Raw genomic sequence first — 17,252 nt, 5'->3', positions numbered from 1 at the left:
GTCGCACAAAACAACAACGTGTGCCTTTAAAAATGTCTTATCTATCCATGCAGTTACCTTTTAATATTATACAGGGTAAACCGGTTTTTAGTAGCAGCACTTTAATAGTCGATAGAAAAAACAAATTTTCGAAACCAAAAAATTAGACATTTTATAAAAAATTCGACATAATGTTTTGCGGATTTGTTGGGCTTTTTTGAGGTTATTTTATGTACTAAAAACCAGGCCACCCTGTATATATTCTACTAAGCTAAATACAAATCGCCCTGTACAATTATACAGAGCGCTTGTTTCTTATTCTTTATAGTACAAAGAGGATAGAAACTTATTCTAACTGTTCCAAAACACTAAAAAAAAATGAAACAAAAAATACTAAACTATGTCAGACTTTTTATAATGCGGTAAAATTATATTCTACCACCCTGTATAACAATAATAAATTAATTAAATCATAGTATAAACGTTTTGTTATGAGTCTAATTTTGGAGTTTTATGAGGTATAAAATTTATTTTGCCCAACATTAGAGGTAATCTAACCCTAGATCTTCTGTGTTTCAGAATTCTTATTTTTTTCGCTATAAAAAAAACAAACGGTCTGTTAGCTTCGAATTGGTGTTTGCGTTTTTTCCGAGACGGTGCCATTCTGGCCATGATTTTTATATCTGTTCAATTAAAAAAAATAATTTTTATTATTACATGTTACATTTAACGATAGCAATAAAAACTGCCGTTTGTAAAAAACTAACAATACATTTTTAACTAATTGATATAAAACACAAAACATCGTAAAAAACATGCAGAACAAATAATTATTTTTTTTTAAACACTTAAAAATTTAATAAAAAACTAACTTGTGAATTCACGGAGAGAATTTTCTTACTTGAGAACTAATTTTTGTCTAACCAACAATGCTTGAAAGGAAGAAGTATATACAGGGTGTAGAAAAAATACTAATAGATGAGATTCTTTTTCTATGCTTGTTTAAAAAAAAAATAACTGTTTTTTACATATAAAATGTTTGGTTTGGTGTTTCCCTATAGATATTTGCTTAGTATACAGGGTGAAGCAGAATTATTTTTTTTTCAAAAACGTTTCACACTTTTAGGTAGAATATACAGGGTATTCAAACAGAGATATCTGAAAATAAGTATAAATCACCTTGTTTAAAAATTAAAATTAAAATATACAACATTAGACTATAAATTATTTTTAGTTTTTTATCTTTGTAGTTGTATTTTTCATATTATTTACATTACCCTCCTTTAGCATTAAATTGGATGAGATTATATGTCAAAATAAGTTTCTATCGACTGAATAAATCTTTATATTTGCCCCCTGTATATTGTAAGGATTAGCGATGGGAACTATCGAATGAATTAGACTATCGAATGGTTAATGAATGAATGATTTCAACTATCGAATGGTTTTATTCGAATAAAATCATTCATTCATTTGTAAACTAAAGCATATGTGACAATCTCGCCGTGCGACTAAATGGTTATCGTTGAGCCACGACTATCGAATGCTTTTGATAAATGAAATTTAGTATTCGTTTGGATTTTGTATGCGTCAGTGCATTATTGGTTCTTCCAAATTTTTATAACTTCGCCGTATAAATACTGTGCTATTTTTGCGTTTATTAAAATAGTTAAAATACTAAAATAGTAGTTATTTTTTAATTTTATTTATTGACGATTGTGTGCATGTGCAGGTGGTCAAAATTTTTCCGATAATTTGTGTGGTTTTCCGTAGTCCGATCTTTCAATTATTTCATTTTATATGGTATATGGTCTATTTTTTAATGGGAAATTTTGAGAAGTAGCAATTTTTAAGAGAGATGAGATGAACTTACAATTAATTTTAAAAATACATATTTGTATTTTAGATGTTTTAATAATACCTATGAATTAGTTGGAACTTAATAATTATATTTAAGTAATGTGGTTAAATAAATGGTTATCGAACTCAAACTATGGGGTGAGAAAATTAAAATGAAAATTTTACACGTGCCAATTTAAAAAAAAAGTTAACGATGTTTGTATTTTGTTTATGCTAATTCTCTTACATGTAGTTTTTTGCGAAGAAATATTTCATTTATTTTTTAAAGTAAATGCCAGTAAAAGTAAATATAATTTTTAAATAGTAATATAAAGCACCTAATATAAATAATTTTGATTTCTAATTTTTATTTATATTTTCCTTCCATTACACCGCTTGCTTAGAAAATTAATAAATGTTTATATTTCATGATTTTAAAATTTGTTGTTAATATAACAAATTAGTTCTGTAATTATTATTATTTAATAAACCAACGTTGCCAAAAAAATTAGAGACTATATTATTTTTAAATAGGATCTGATATAAATAATTTTGACATCTAATTTGTTGTTTATATTTTGCTACTACTTAAAAAAAATATTTATATTAAATGATTTTAAATTTTGTTGTTAATAGGTATAACAAATTATTACTGTTATTTTTATTTATTAAACTAGTCTTTGCTTAAAAACATTAAAAATAATTTTCCTACATCCAAAATAACAAGTATTATTGCAGTGTAACAACAGAATATTAATAAAAAAATGCAGAATATATAGACATACTATCCCTAACTAACTAAAGCCAAATAATAATATTCTTTGCTAATATCAACTAATACAAAAATATGGCAACAGTGCCCTTCATAATGTATTTTCTGTGTAAATACTAGCACCTCAATAACAAAAATAATGTGTCCTTATCTATATATGACTCCGCAAAAAATCAAAGATGCCGGCTTCTTTCATAGCATTGCCACCGACCGCTTTCTCGGAAAAAAACCTACGTCGCCGGGCGACAACTAAAATTCAGTTAATATTTTATTATAATCGATCCTGACGAATAAATGAATTTCATAAATGAATGAATTTTATAAATGAATGAATTTTATAAATGAATGAATTTTATAAATGAATGAATTTTATAAATGAATGCATTTTATAAATGAATGAATTTTATAAATGAATGGTTTTTGCTGCCGAATTACTAGAATACAATATTTCAAGGCAGATGACGGATCTATTCGATAATTTTTATTCGAATAGTTTTCAACGAATGTTTTCTTACTAACTATCGAATTATTCGAATGAATTGCAACTATCGAATGTTTCGATAGTATTCATTCGATAGTTCCCACTACTAGTAAGGATGGGCATTTTTTTACAATTATTTCGGGCAAAAGTTCAATACAAACGGCAGTGATTCCCCCGTTCATGCGACATTAACCCTCATTCTTCATGCAACCCCCTATACACGATTCAAACTTGTGTATATGTGTGAATCTGTACTGTAAACTATTTTTAATTCCATGTTTAACATTTCTTGACAACAAAAAATATTTTTTTTATAATCAGATTTATATATTTAGCTTGAATTTTTAGAGTGAATCGCTTTAAATAGTGTTGTCAACTTTTTAAAATAACAAGCTTTTATCTTTTCAAATTACAATGAATAGTCTGATAAAAATAGATTCCAGATGGTTTATATTTTACTGAGAATACAAAAGTTACGTATTATCTACACATTCTGTTCTATAAGGATGAAAAACAAAAAAAAATGGTTCAAGTTCTCTGTTTTCCATCGGAATTTATAACTACACTGCTACACTTATAACACTACGTCAAAAACTTCTCTCTAATGTCATGCATATTGCTACAAAACCAATGCAATTTTTTAAATTTTATTTATATGTCAAAAACACATGTAGTAGTATCTTTCTAATCTAAATACTACTTGTTAATAATAACAAATAATTAACAAACTACCTAATACTGAATTCAATTTGTGTGCAAATAAATTTTAACAAAACTTGTACAGTAGCAATGTTGATTTTAGTATTAGTTAATATTTTTTACAACACGGATAATGCTAAGGTTCAGTTTTATATCAACTTCAGGAATTCTTGAAGTGATGAATCCACAAAAAACAAGTAATAAGTAATTATTTCCTCATTTAAATATAATTTCTTTTATCAAATATTCCAGTATTTGGCCAGTCCAGAAAAGGCCAATAATTGGCCTTTTCTCAATTGAAGATCGCTTTCAGTGACGAATATCGATATACCGGGTGCGTCTCAAAAGTGGCTCACCCGTATAATTTTTTATTTTTTCAGATAAAAAATCGAGATTTAGTATATTAATATATGACATAAATTAGGATTGATTGACGTATTCAATTGTTTTCTGTCACTTCCTGTTTCACCGGAAATTACTACAACTTTTGATATTTAAATGGCACCCTCGGTGTTTTGTTCCTTTATTCGATAGAAAATGACACTCTAAATAGAATGACATATCATATATCAACTTTTGACATTTTCGAATATGGTTTATTTGCAATTGCAACCTGCGATTCAAAACGACAATTTGACTCAAAATACCAAGTGTGTGGTACCAAATTATTCGTAAAAAATACTTTTTCCAAATATGCTAATGAGCCACCCTCGTTCCATTTGAAAAAATTGAGATATGATTAAAAATACGATTTGGGCACCTTTTAACCGACCAGGATCAGACACGAATAACATTAGGCGATCAAATATATTTTTCCAAGGCTCCTTGATTAAAAATTAGTGTTTTTAACACAGCCATGGCACTCTAGATTGAAATTTAAAATTTAATTTTGTTTTAAGCAAAATGTCAAAAGTTAACATATGATATGTCATTCTATTCAGAATGTCATTTTCTATCGAATAAAGTAAAAAAATACCGAGGGTGCCATTTAAAAATCGAAAGTTATAGTCATTTCCGGTGAAACAGGAAGTGGCCGAAAAGAATTGAATATGCCAACCAATCCTAATTTATGTCATATACTAACATACCAAATCTCGGTACTAACATATCAAATCGTCATATACTAACATACCAAATCTGATAAAATAAAAAAGTTATAGGGGTGAGCCACTTTTGAGACGCACCCGGTATAGAATACTTAATATTCGTTAATCACATACAATCTAAGAGACAAATAACGAATATATAAAACATCGCTATTTACTAAAAAAAATAACGAATACATTAATATCTGTTAACAAACATAACAAATACATCAGCATTCGTTATCAGTAATAATGAATACGCTAGTATTTGATATCAGAAATAACGAATACATTAGTATTTTGGTATTAGAAATAACGAATACACTAGTAAACATGGAATACACTAGAAGCAGAAATAACAAAATATTTCATATTTTATATCTAAGAATTCTAAGATATTAGTATTTGTTAACAGAAGTAACGAATACGCTAGTATTCCTTTTCCGGTACAACGAATATACAACTATAATATTAAAAATAACGAATATACTAATATTCGTTATGAGAAATAACGTAATACATTAGTATTCAATATCAGTAATAACAAAAACACAAGTATTCATTATCAAAAATAACAAATACATTAGTATTCGTTAGTTATTGCCGATAATATTCCTTGTGTAACGAATAATCAATAAACAAATAATTTTTTGATTAACTAAAAATATTTTCTCTTTGTGATTAATTCAGTAATATCAAAGTAAGTAAGTCATCTTCAATAAATATTTTTCTTCCAATAACGAATAGTGATATTCACAATCAATAACAAATACAAAGGTATACGTTATTCATACATTTTTTGCAGATCTCTTCTAATATCGAATACAGTCATTATATTCGTTATGACTGTATTCGACAAGTATTCGTTACTCTTTGATTCTTTATTCATTATTACTTTAACATTTCTACTGTACGTCAATTTAAACGTGCCTGTACAAACTTTCTATTAAAAATCAGCGATATTCACCTATTGGTTCAGGTCGACAATACGTCCTGTGAACAGGACATTGTCAAAATCACCGTGAATGGTCACTAAAGCTATCACGAACGGATGATCGACGAAGAATTCCTCCGTTATCGGCAAGCATCTCATCCCGATCTGACCACCTAATTGAAAGAACCCACATGATCAGAGCCAGCATTCGTATGATATTCGTTAGAAATTATAAATTCTTTCAACCTGTTTGATTGACAACATTAGATGTTTATTATAATCAAGATTACCTGTATAGTGTTAAGTGCAACTTCACCTTTTCAAAAAACTAGTTGTGACTGTTAGAAGAACAAGAAGTGTCTTTTTAGTAGTATTTTAATAAATTCGTGTGGTTATTTGGTTATGTACTTATATGGTAAATTAAAGACTATATGTATAAGAAAAAGTTAAAATCCCTACAGATATTGTAGAGTATTGCAAATTGGTTTGCCTCATTGCGTATAAAGACTAAGGAAAGACAACATTTTTAAATAATTTTAAATTACTACTTAATAAACTTAATAAAAAAGCAGATACACTTGTTTTTTTTTAATGTTACCCCTTTGAAGATATTAATTAAGTTACTCTATAATCTATAATATCTAGGGACAGTTTATATACAGGGTGAGTCTTAAATAAGTGCAAATATTTTCAGGGCTGGTAGATCTCGATAAAAGAACCATATTTTCTCTTTATCGTTTTTCAAAGTCCAAAATAATCGAGTTATTTTACTGTGAAAAAAAAACATGATTTTTTGCTTACATTTTGAGAACCACTGTTTTTTTTCTGGGTTTTCTTTCTTGTAAATATAATCTACTACCTATGTCGCCATATTGCCAAGAAATTATGTTTTTAAAAGAAAAAGAAAAAAGTTACCAAATTTAAAAAAAATGTTTCGCGAAAAAAGCCTCATATACATGTATTGTGGGTTCGAAATATACTACCAAATACTATACTATATATACTATATAATAATATACTACCTAGTACTAAAAATATTTGCACTTATTTAAGACTCACCTTGTATTTATAATTACAGATTTATATAAATAAAATGTTTAATAACAATTTTTAACAGTTTATTTGCAAATATAAATAAGAAGTTATACATATATACTACAACAAAATGCATAAAGAAGCACAAAGTATCACAAATACAAGTTAAAAATACGAAAATACTATAAATTTTTGTGCCGTTGTATTTTTATATCCATAAATAAAAATATAAAAAAATAAACATTTTCATAAATGCGAATTAAATTATATAGTAAGTACCGTTTTTTTCAGTGAATTTTCATAAAAAATACGTTAAAAATTAAACAAAAACTCCCTATTCGGGTCATTCTATACAGGGTGAGTCGTAAATAAGTGCAAATATTTGAGAACTCCAAAATATCTGAGATATATTTACTTTGAAAATAAAAAAAATGATTTTTTGCTTAAATTTTGAAACCATTGGATTTTTTCTGGGTTTTCTTTCTTGTAAATTTAATCTACTACCTATGTTGCCATATTATACAAGATATTATGTCTTTTAACTAAAAAATAAAAAAAAATCCAAATTTTCAATTTTTTTTTGCGAAAAAAAACTCATAAACTGGTGTTGAAATATCGTACCCCTAACAATATTTGTACTTATTTAAGACTCACCCTGTATATTGACTTATAAGGAACGATAAAAAAATATATCTTTTTAAAAAAACCCGTAATAAAAATACTGAAAAATAATCTCAGAAGCTAGTAAAAACCTATTTTTAATCACAATCTAAATTGTAAATTATACTAAAGCTTTATCAAAGAATATCTTAATACCCTAGAAGTCTCGTCTGGCATCAAAATCTGACCTGTCGATGGGGCCTCGCTTTGGCGAGCGAGGCCCCAACTTCGTGGAGCCTCGCTATTTTGCTCGGAATTGAACGAATAGACGCGCGGCGTTGCCTTGTTTTGTGTGTACTTTCTTGAATAGTTTTATATTTTTATTTTTTTATTTTGCATTAAAAAATACAAAGAACCCAAAAATTTTCACCGTTCTACCATCATCCCCTATTTTTTAATAGGGTTTTTTTTTTAATTTTTTTGTTACCATCCGTGAAACGGCTTTGACCGATTTTGATAAAATTTTATATGTATATTCAGTACGTCTAAGAATAGGTTGTTATCTATTTTTTATACCCTTATGTGGTAAGGGTAGCCCACCCTCATTTTTTATTTTTTGAAAAGAAAAATATTTTATTTTTTTTATTTGGCATTAATAAATACAAATAACCCTAAATTTTCACCGTTCCACCATCATCCCCTATATTTTAATAGGGGTTGTTTTTTTTTAATTTTTTGTTATCTCCGAAACGGCTAGACCGATTTTGATAAAATTTTATATGTATATTCAGTAGGTCTGGTTTGGTTTGGTTTGGTCACAACCTATTCCTAGGTTGTTATCTATTTTTTATACCCCTAAGTGATAAGAGTGGCCCACCCCAACTTTTTTTTTATTTTTTAGACAAATTTTTTATTTTAATTGTTTTATAGGGAGTGCTTATTTTTTAGGGGGTGCATGTCCAAAATTTTCTTCTGGGTACACACTTTCATCACTTAAGGGACCTCTGTACAAAATTGCATACTCCTAGTCCTAGAACGGATTTTACATAAAAATTATACAAATTTTTACCCTTAGTTTTACCCCTTAAGGAATGAATTCCAAAAATCGCTCTAATTATTCAATTACGCTACATAATAAACCTCTGTGCAAATCATCATATATAATCATCATCATATTCCTTGAAAAGAATTTATTGTTCCAGAACGTTCAACCCTTCATTTCACACCCTTATTGCTTCTTAGTGCTAAATTACGTTACATAAGGAACGTCTGCAAAATTCATACTTCTACAACCGATTTTAACAAATTTTTGTACAAATTTTCATCCCTTATTTTTCAGGGGATGCATGCCTAAAATTCGCTTCTAGGTACTCACTTTCATCATTTAAGGGACCTCTGAACAGAATTTCATACTCCTAGTCCTAGAACGGATTTTACATAAAAAATTATACAAATTTTCACCCCTAGTTTTACCCCCATAAGGAATGAATTCCAAAAATCACTCTAATTATTCAGTTACGCTACATAAGGAACCTCTGTGCAAATTCTCATATTCCTTGAACAGAATTTATTGTTCCAGAACGTTCAACCCCTCATTTCACACCCTTAGAGGGCGAATTTCCAAAAATTGCTTCTTAGTGCTAAATTACGTTACATAAGGAACGTCTGCAAAATTCATACTTCTACAACCGATTTTAACAAATTTTTGTACAAATTTTCATCCCTTATTTTTCAGGGGATGCATGCCTAAAAATTCGCTTCTAGGTACTCACTTTCATCATTTAAGGGACCTCTGAACAGAATTTCATACTCCTAGTCCTAGAACGGATTTTACATAAAAATTATACAAATTTTCACCCCTAGTTTTACCCCCTTAAGGAATGAATTCCAAAAATCACTCTAATTATTCAATTACGCTACATAAGGAACCTCTGTGCAAATTCTCATATTCCTTGAACAGAATTTATTGTTCCAGAACGTTCAACCCCTCATTTCACACCCTTAGAGGGCGAATTTCCAAAATTGCTTCTTAGTGCTAAATTACGTTACATAAGGAACGTCTGCAAAATTCATACTTCTAAAACCGATTTTAACAAATTTTTGTACAAATTTTCATCCCTTATTTTTAGGGGATGCATGCCTAAAATTCGCTTCTAGGTACTCACTTTCATCATTTAAGGGACCTCTGAACAGAATTTCATACTCCTAGTCCTAGAACGGATTTTACATAAAAAATTATACAAATTTTCACCCCTAGTTTTACCCCCTTAAGGAATGAATTCCAAAAATCACTCTAATTATTCAATTACGCTACATAAGGAACCTCTGTGCAGATTCTCATATTCCTTGAACAGAATTTATTGTTCCAGAACGTTCAACCCCTCATTTCACACCCTTAGAGGGCGAATTTCCAAAAATTGCTTCTTAATGCTAAATTACGTTACATAAGGAACGTCTGCAAAATTCATATTTCTAAAACCGATTTTAACCTTTTGTACAAATTTTCATCCCTTATTTCTAGGGGATGAATGTCAAAAATTAGCTTCTAGGTACTCACTTTCATCATTTAAGGGACATCTGAACAGAATTTCATACTCCTAGTCCTAGAACGGATTTTACATAAAAAATTATACAAATTTTCACCCCTAGTTTTACCCCCTTAAGGAATGAATTCCAAAAATCACTCTAATTATTCAATTACGCTACATAAGGAACCTCTGTGCAAATTCTCTTATTCCTTGAACAGAATTTATTGTTCCAGAACGTTCAACCCCTCTCATTTCACACCCTTAGAGGGCGAATTTCCAAAAATTGCTTCTTAGTGCTAAATTACGTTACATAAGGAACGTCTGCAAAATTCATACTTCTAAAACCGATTTTAACAAATTTTTGTACAAATTTTCATCCCTTATTTTTTAGGGGATGCATGCCTAAAATTCGCTTCTAGGTACTCACTTTCATCATTTAAGGGACCTCTGAACAGAATTTCATACTCCTAGTCCTAGAACGGATTTTACATAAAAAATTATACAAATTTTCACCCCTAGTTTTACCCCCTTAAGGAATGAATTCCAAAAATCACTCTAATTATTCAATTACGCTACATAAGGAACCTCTGTGCAGATTCTCATATTCCTTGAACAGAATTTATTGTTCCAGAACGTTCAACCCCTCATTTCACACCCTTAGAGGGCGAATTTCCAAAAAATTGCTTCTTAGTGCTAAATTACGTTACATAAGGAACGTCTGCAAAATTCATACTTCTAAAACCGATTTTAACAAATTTTTGTACAAATTTTCATCCCTTATTTTTTAGGGGATGCATGCCTAAAATTCGCTTCTAGGTACTCACTTTCATCATTTAAGGGACATCTGAACAGAATTTCATACTCCTAGTCCTAGAACGGATTTTACATAAAAAAAATTACAAATTTTCACCCCTAGTTTTACCCCCTTAAGGAATGAATTCAAAAATCACTCTAATTATTCAATTACGCTACATAAGGAACCTCTGTGCAAATTCTCATATTCCTTGAACAGAATTTATTGTTCCAGAACGTTCAACCCCTCATTTCACACCCTTAGAGGGCGAATTTCCAAAAATTGCTTCTTAATGCTAAATTACGTTACATAAGGAACGTCTGCAAAATTCATACTTCTAAAACCGATTTTAACAAATTTTTGTACAAATTTTCATCCCTTAATTTTTAGGGGATGCATGCCTAAAATTCGCTTCTAGGTACTCACTTTCATCATTTAAGGGACCTCTGAACAGAATTTCATACTCCTAGTCCTAGAACGGATTTTACATAAAAAAAATTATACAAATTTTCACCCCTAGTTTTACCCCCTTAAGGAATGAATTCCAAAAATCACTCTAATTATTCAATTACGCTACATAAGGAACCTCTGTGCAAATTCTCATATTCCTTGAACAGAATTTATTGTTCCAGAACGTTCAACCCCTCATTTCACACCCTTAGAGGGCGAATTTCCAAAATTTGCTTCTTAATGCTAAATTACGTTACATAAGGAACGTCTGCAAAATTCATACTTCTAAAACCGATTTTAACCTTTTACAAATTTTCATCCCTTATTTCTAAGGGATGAATGTCAAAAATTAGCTTCTAGGTACTCACTTTCGTCACTTAAGGAAACTCTGTACAAAATTTCATACTCCTAGAACTAACACTTTTTGTACAAAATTTCACCCCCCAGTTTCACTACCCTTAGGCTATACATTTCCAAAAATCGCTTATCAATGTTCAAATGCGCCACATCTGTGCAAAAGTTCATACTCCTAGTAGGTACAGATTTTTTTTTGTATAATTATATCCCTTTATCTAATTACACCCCCTTATGGGTCGAATTTTAAAAAATTACTTAGTAGTGCTCATCTTAGAGAACGAATTAATATTCTCCGTATTTACTCCAGTTTCCTAATACTAGCACAGATAACACATAGTCATACTAGTTAATTTTTTATTGGAATAGAAGTAATTTTTATTAGAAGGTACAAAAAAATTAAAAATCTAAAATTTTATTTTCATAGCTACGTTTTTTTTTCATAGCCTTAGGATGCCTCATGTACTATCGAATATACGAAATATATAATCAATACATATTTCTTTAAATATCGAGAAATAAAATATGTTTGGCAACACCGTACGAAATATCGCCGCGCGTAGTCCTCAAAAATTAAAATATTAGCATTTTCAGGCTTCGATTATGTTCAAAAGCGCCACCGTATGACAAATCACTAAAGCTTCCACACGAGAGTTCTTAAAACTATAATATTCTTTGGCTTTATTAATTTTTTTTCTTAAAGTTCTTCGTGTATTTTATTTTCTTCAACTCTTGCAGTGTTGCCAGGATTTGTCATTTTTCCACAAAAAAGCAAAATGGCGCCTTCGTTCTTCGAAGCACGATCGATCAGGCACACGATAAAAGGTTTGTCTACGTAGAATTCTTCATTCAGCTGTATCGCTCTCCTTTCACGTATGAACATACCTAAAAAGTAATTAATAGTATCTATTCTAACTTATTTCTCTTAATTTTACGTTTAAGCAATTATTTTTTTATCTATACAGTGTTATTTCGATTACTTACATGTGTTTTACCGTCTTCAATAAAGAAAAATATACCATCACAACTACATACTTTTGAAGAGCACTATATATAATGTTTTTGGTGAAGAAGAGATATAATATTGTTAAAAACTTCCGAAATTGTATTAAAAATCCTTCGAAAAATGCACGACGCTTTATAAACCGCTATACAGGGTGGGCTAGTTTTTTTCGTAAAATACTTGCAGTTAAATAGCTTCAATAATTTGAGCATTTTTACTCTTTAAAAAACTTTATTGCAGAAATATTAGTCATGTAATTTTAAGGTGAAAATATATTTCAATCACCCTGTGTCTCTACGAGAATATGTTTAAATTGTGCGCTATTATTATTTGCGTATATTTTACAAAAAAAAATGTAGTAAAAATATCAAACAGAAATCTTGGTATGAAGCTTTTTCGCAACACTGGATCACCCTGTATATTCAAAATAAAAAAAAATATTAGAAATTTTACATTATATTGTAAGATGCTTTTTTTTAATTTTATATTCTGAATGATATACCAATTTTTATATGTTTAAATGACAGGAAGTGTTAAATGTCAATGTAAGCTCCTTGGTTAAAAGCTGACAGAACACAAAATATACCGAATAAGAAAGAAAAAAACAGCGTAAGAGTCGGCTTGGAAATAAAGGTTGCTGTCATTATGTGTGTAAAATTACTTGGTGATATTCCCAGCCAATTTGACGCCGAATTTTTTCGATCGTACGGTATATACGCAAAAAAATCACTGGTTAATATAAAGCCACCCAAACCACAATAAGCATTTTTCTATTTTTGAATGTCCAAAACTTTTATTTATATCATTTTGTTCTTTTTTTTTGTCTTAAATCAATTTTTTTTAATAGTTTGGGACATAGACAATCATATTTATTTTAATGTAAAATAAAGAAATTACAAAAAAAACATTTACGACACAGGAACTAAAAAAAAATAGGAAACTAAATTTTGATATTATTATATCATGACAAATATTAAAATGTTTAAAAAAGAAAAATATTAAATAGTAGGTATCGCCATAAACTAACGTCTGTTGTATCACAAGCAACTTTGCCCGAATTTAAGCCACCCTGTATCTCTTACCCTTTACGATTTGAAACATCGGGTATATAATGCTCAGAAGAAAAATTTGATAAAAAAAATATTTAATCAAAAACTTCCTTTCCATAATTTCTTTACTTTACAGTAAATGAATTTGTCTTTTAACCAGACAATTGTAAACATATATTATTAGAGATTCTAATATAACAATTTATATTAAACTTGGAATAATATAGTAAACAAATTTAATTTTTTTCGTTCAATGAAGACAAAAAATATGTATACAGTTACAGTCGTCTGACTCTGTTGCAAAGCAAAAAAAACTTACTTGTAGCAGCTGCAGCTTCTGTGCCTTCCTCATTGACCTCAATAAATGCTTTTTGAACTACTTTACTGACGGCCAACGGTTCTGCAGATTCCAACATTTCAGAAAAATCAGCTTTTTGTCCAAAAAGTACTCCAAGACCAAGCTATAGATATAAATAACTTTAATAACTAAAATATTTTTAAATTAGTCTATAGCTAAAAAAAGTTTGAAATAAAAATCTTAAATAGTGGACCATCCTGTATAATTTTGACTAATTTAAGTGATGTATGGCCCTGGCACATTAAGAAACAGCACAAAAAGAACAATACTCTTCAAAATACCAGTATGACTCATTGACCTAGAATTTTATACACTTAAAAAACTACCTACCTTTTTAAGAGGTTCGTTCAACTCAATCGTAGTCTCGATTTTAAACTTGGGCAAGCGCACTACCACCTCAGGCCTGAACATATTCTCGGTAATCTTTGTCAAATCCACCCCCACTAACTTTGCCTCCAACTCAGCAATACCGTTCCTTTTATTCGGCAAAATTATAATCATACTGACATCGGGATTCTTGTAGGGCAATTCCAACACCTTGGCGTCCAAATTCTGGTCCTCCTTGTAGTTAAATTTGCCCTTATTAGACATCATATCGACTTCAATCGAGTCGTTATCGTTCACATAGAATTTATCCTTTTCTGTAGCATCTTTGTTAAACTTCAAACCCCAATTACCTTTAAAGTAGATAGCGTTCAACAAAATCAATGCCGTAGAATCGTCTAAGTCTCCCGGATTAATCAGATTCTTGATTTTATCTTTGGTCTTCTGTTCCACCCATGTATTGATTGTTTTCGCGGCTTTTTCTGACTCCGTAAACTTGATTGGTTCGATGCCAGATAAGAATTTCTTTTCTATGACTTCTCTAAAGCTAGCTTTAGGGGTGAGGCTGTCTTTGATGTAAATTTTGTTGGCTAAGGCGAGTTCGACTCCAGAAATGTTGTTTAGTTGGGTTAAAACATCGTAGTATCCTTCTGCAGCTGCGATATGATCAGGAAGGTTTAATGATTTGGCTAGGGCATCGTGAGTGGCGCCCTTTGAGCCCTGATACGCCATGGAAAGCACGGCATGAACGCTGATAGGCGAGAAAAATACATTGCCTTTTTCTTTGGACAAAACATCATAGAGTTGTTTGGTAAATAAACCGTTACCTTGGACGACAGTTTGTAGTTCTTGCTTGGCGGACATTGTAGCGTGTACTAACAGCAACAGAAATAACAGTCCTGTAATAAAAGAGTAATTTTAGGTCATGACACGCCCAATATCCAGTGAAAACTGTTTGAATAATAAGTAACATCTTACCGAAATGGGGCGTACGCTTAATTTTGATATCGAATCTAAATAGAGAGCTTGTGTGCTTCATAAAAGAGGTATTTTTAGAAATGATAATTCTTTTAATCGATAATCGGCCTTGGGAAAGAGAAATTACTAATCCACAACGAATAAACTAATTGTTTACACCGGCAGGCATCAGGCATTAGTTTTATTTTGACTTTTGACAGAAGTCGCGAAACAGCTGTTTGATGTTTGTCATTGCAGTGTCACCAATTGCAAAAAATAATTTCCCCAAAAAAAATAATTTCGTATTTTATACGTTTACTAGTAAGTTATAAGGTGCACTATTGCATTTATACAATTATTTATTCGTTTTAAAAGTAAATCTGAATAAAATAGTTGAAAATATACAGCAAAATCAATGTTCTTAAAAAAATATTGCGCTCTCTATCGACAAAATTATGAAACTGTGGCTGTGGAAGTTCCATACAGAGTTATCTGCGACATACGATCATTAGCATAATTTAAAATGTTAATTTTAAGAATGAATTTTGAATTTTATTGCATCTTTTATTTAAAAAAACATTTAAATTAAACTTTTCACATAAAACCACAAATATGATTAGGATTATTGCACTCTTCTAAGTCTTCTAAGAAAATTAATAACTTTAAATGTACAGGTGCTATCAAAGACATACGTCTTTTCCCGGTTAATTTGAATTTGAATACATTTTTTGGGTTTATTTTAATTTGGCATACAAAAAAAAACAAAAGCGAGATCATTGTAAGAAACAAGTTACAGTAAACAACGTAAATAAACCTTGTTATTAGAAAAATATACTCGTATTTGTTACAAGAACATTACAATTAAATGACTTAATTCAGAGATATTTTATTATTGTAGTATGACAAAATGCTATTAAAGATAGTAACGGGTCAATAACTAAGAAATAATTGATAGTGAGTAGTGAAAAACAGTTCATTAATAAATCAATTTGAAATAAATCTACAGAGAAATAAGAAATAAATAGTATTTACGGGTCTGGTCAAAAACAACATGTAGAATAGGAATGCAGAAAGAATAATATTTTTGTTATTAACATGTGTAGGTTTTCAATAAAAATATGAGTTTTAAGCAACAAAAGTTTGTCTTATGCATTATACAGGGTGGCACACCTCATTCGCATCGGTTATTGATTATACGAAAACGGAAAGATGTAGAAACAAAATATTTTATGGGTATATGTGGGGAGGCAATGTGCACAATTTAAAATTATTTTGAAATATACGCGGTGTTTCAGAATAAAGATCTATACCAAAGTTATATTTTTTATTATGAAACACCTGGTATTTTATTTCATTTTTGTATTCTTGGACCTAAAAAAGGGAATTTATTATAAGGGTTAAATATATGTTTAAAATCTTTGATTTTTGAGATATTTACAGATAGTTAAATATGCATGCTACAACAGAATAGATTATAAACACCCTGTACATTACTTTTCAGAATTAATTCTTGTGCTGAGTTTAAAGGTAGAGAAATAAACTTTACTGAAAAATTGTATTGCTTCCTTAAATCTATACAGACGTACCAAAAATTACCGATCTATTTAAATATACCCATAAAATATTTTGTTTCTACGTTTTCCGTTTTTGTATAATCAACTGAGGTGAATGAGGTGCGCCACCCTGTATAAGATTATATTTATAGATTAACTGTCACAATAAATTGTTTCCGAGATTTAAATTATCCTGTATATCAAGCTTCATTTAGTAATTGTAAAAATAAAACACTTTTTAGTAAGCTCAAAAAGATTTTTTGGAAAAAAAATTGGAGAATAATCCAGTAAAATTGTATCGCTGTATAGAGAGTGAAAAAAAAATACGGGCAAGCTGATTTTTTCAGAGTTTGTCAGCGACTGTCTTCTGAGTGTAAAATTAACAAAATCAGAAATTTTCCCCTTGCGGTTTTTGAGCAGTAGGGGTGGTTTTTTTAAAACTCTACTACAACAAAATAA

General features: G+C 29.7%; 1 protein-coding gene across 10 annotated transcripts in view; it reads right to left on the bottom strand.

Moving 5' to 3' along the window:
• LOC115878686 (serine protease inhibitor 42Dd-like) overlaps positions 1 to 17,252 on the bottom strand; it is a 32,591-nt gene that overhangs the window by 7,382 nt on the left and 7,957 nt on the right. For 2 of the 10 annotated variants that reach the window (XM_030895254.1, XM_030895253.1), the window contains exons 1-3: positions 15,262 to 15,448; positions 14,290 to 15,182; positions 13,921 to 14,062 (exon numbers count right to left, since the gene is read on the bottom strand). In XM_030895254.1, coding sequence (XP_030751114.1) covers positions 13,921 to 14,062; positions 14,290 to 15,182; positions 15,262 to 15,322 — 1,096 coding nt within the window. In that variant the 5' untranslated portion in view covers positions 15,323 to 15,448. Of the gene's footprint in view, positions 1 to 15; positions 663 to 5,822; positions 5,963 to 7,392; positions 7,623 to 12,234; positions 12,435 to 13,920; positions 14,063 to 14,289; positions 15,183 to 15,261; positions 15,449 to 17,252 lie in introns of those variants that run through there. The other 8 variants (XM_030895250.1, XM_030895258.1, XM_030895249.1 and 5 more) reach the window with 8 other exon arrangements.

Source organism: Sitophilus oryzae, unplaced genomic scaffold, assembly GCF_002938485.1.
Source record: "Sitophilus oryzae breed Bouriz unplaced genomic scaffold, Soryzae_2.0 scaffold_1521_pilon_pilon, whole genome shotgun sequence".
NCBI lineage: Eukaryota > Metazoa > Arthropoda > Insecta > Coleoptera > Curculionidae > Sitophilus > Sitophilus oryzae.
The sequence above is the reverse complement of the archived record's forward strand: the minus strand, read 5'-3'. Positions and strand labels throughout refer to the sequence as shown.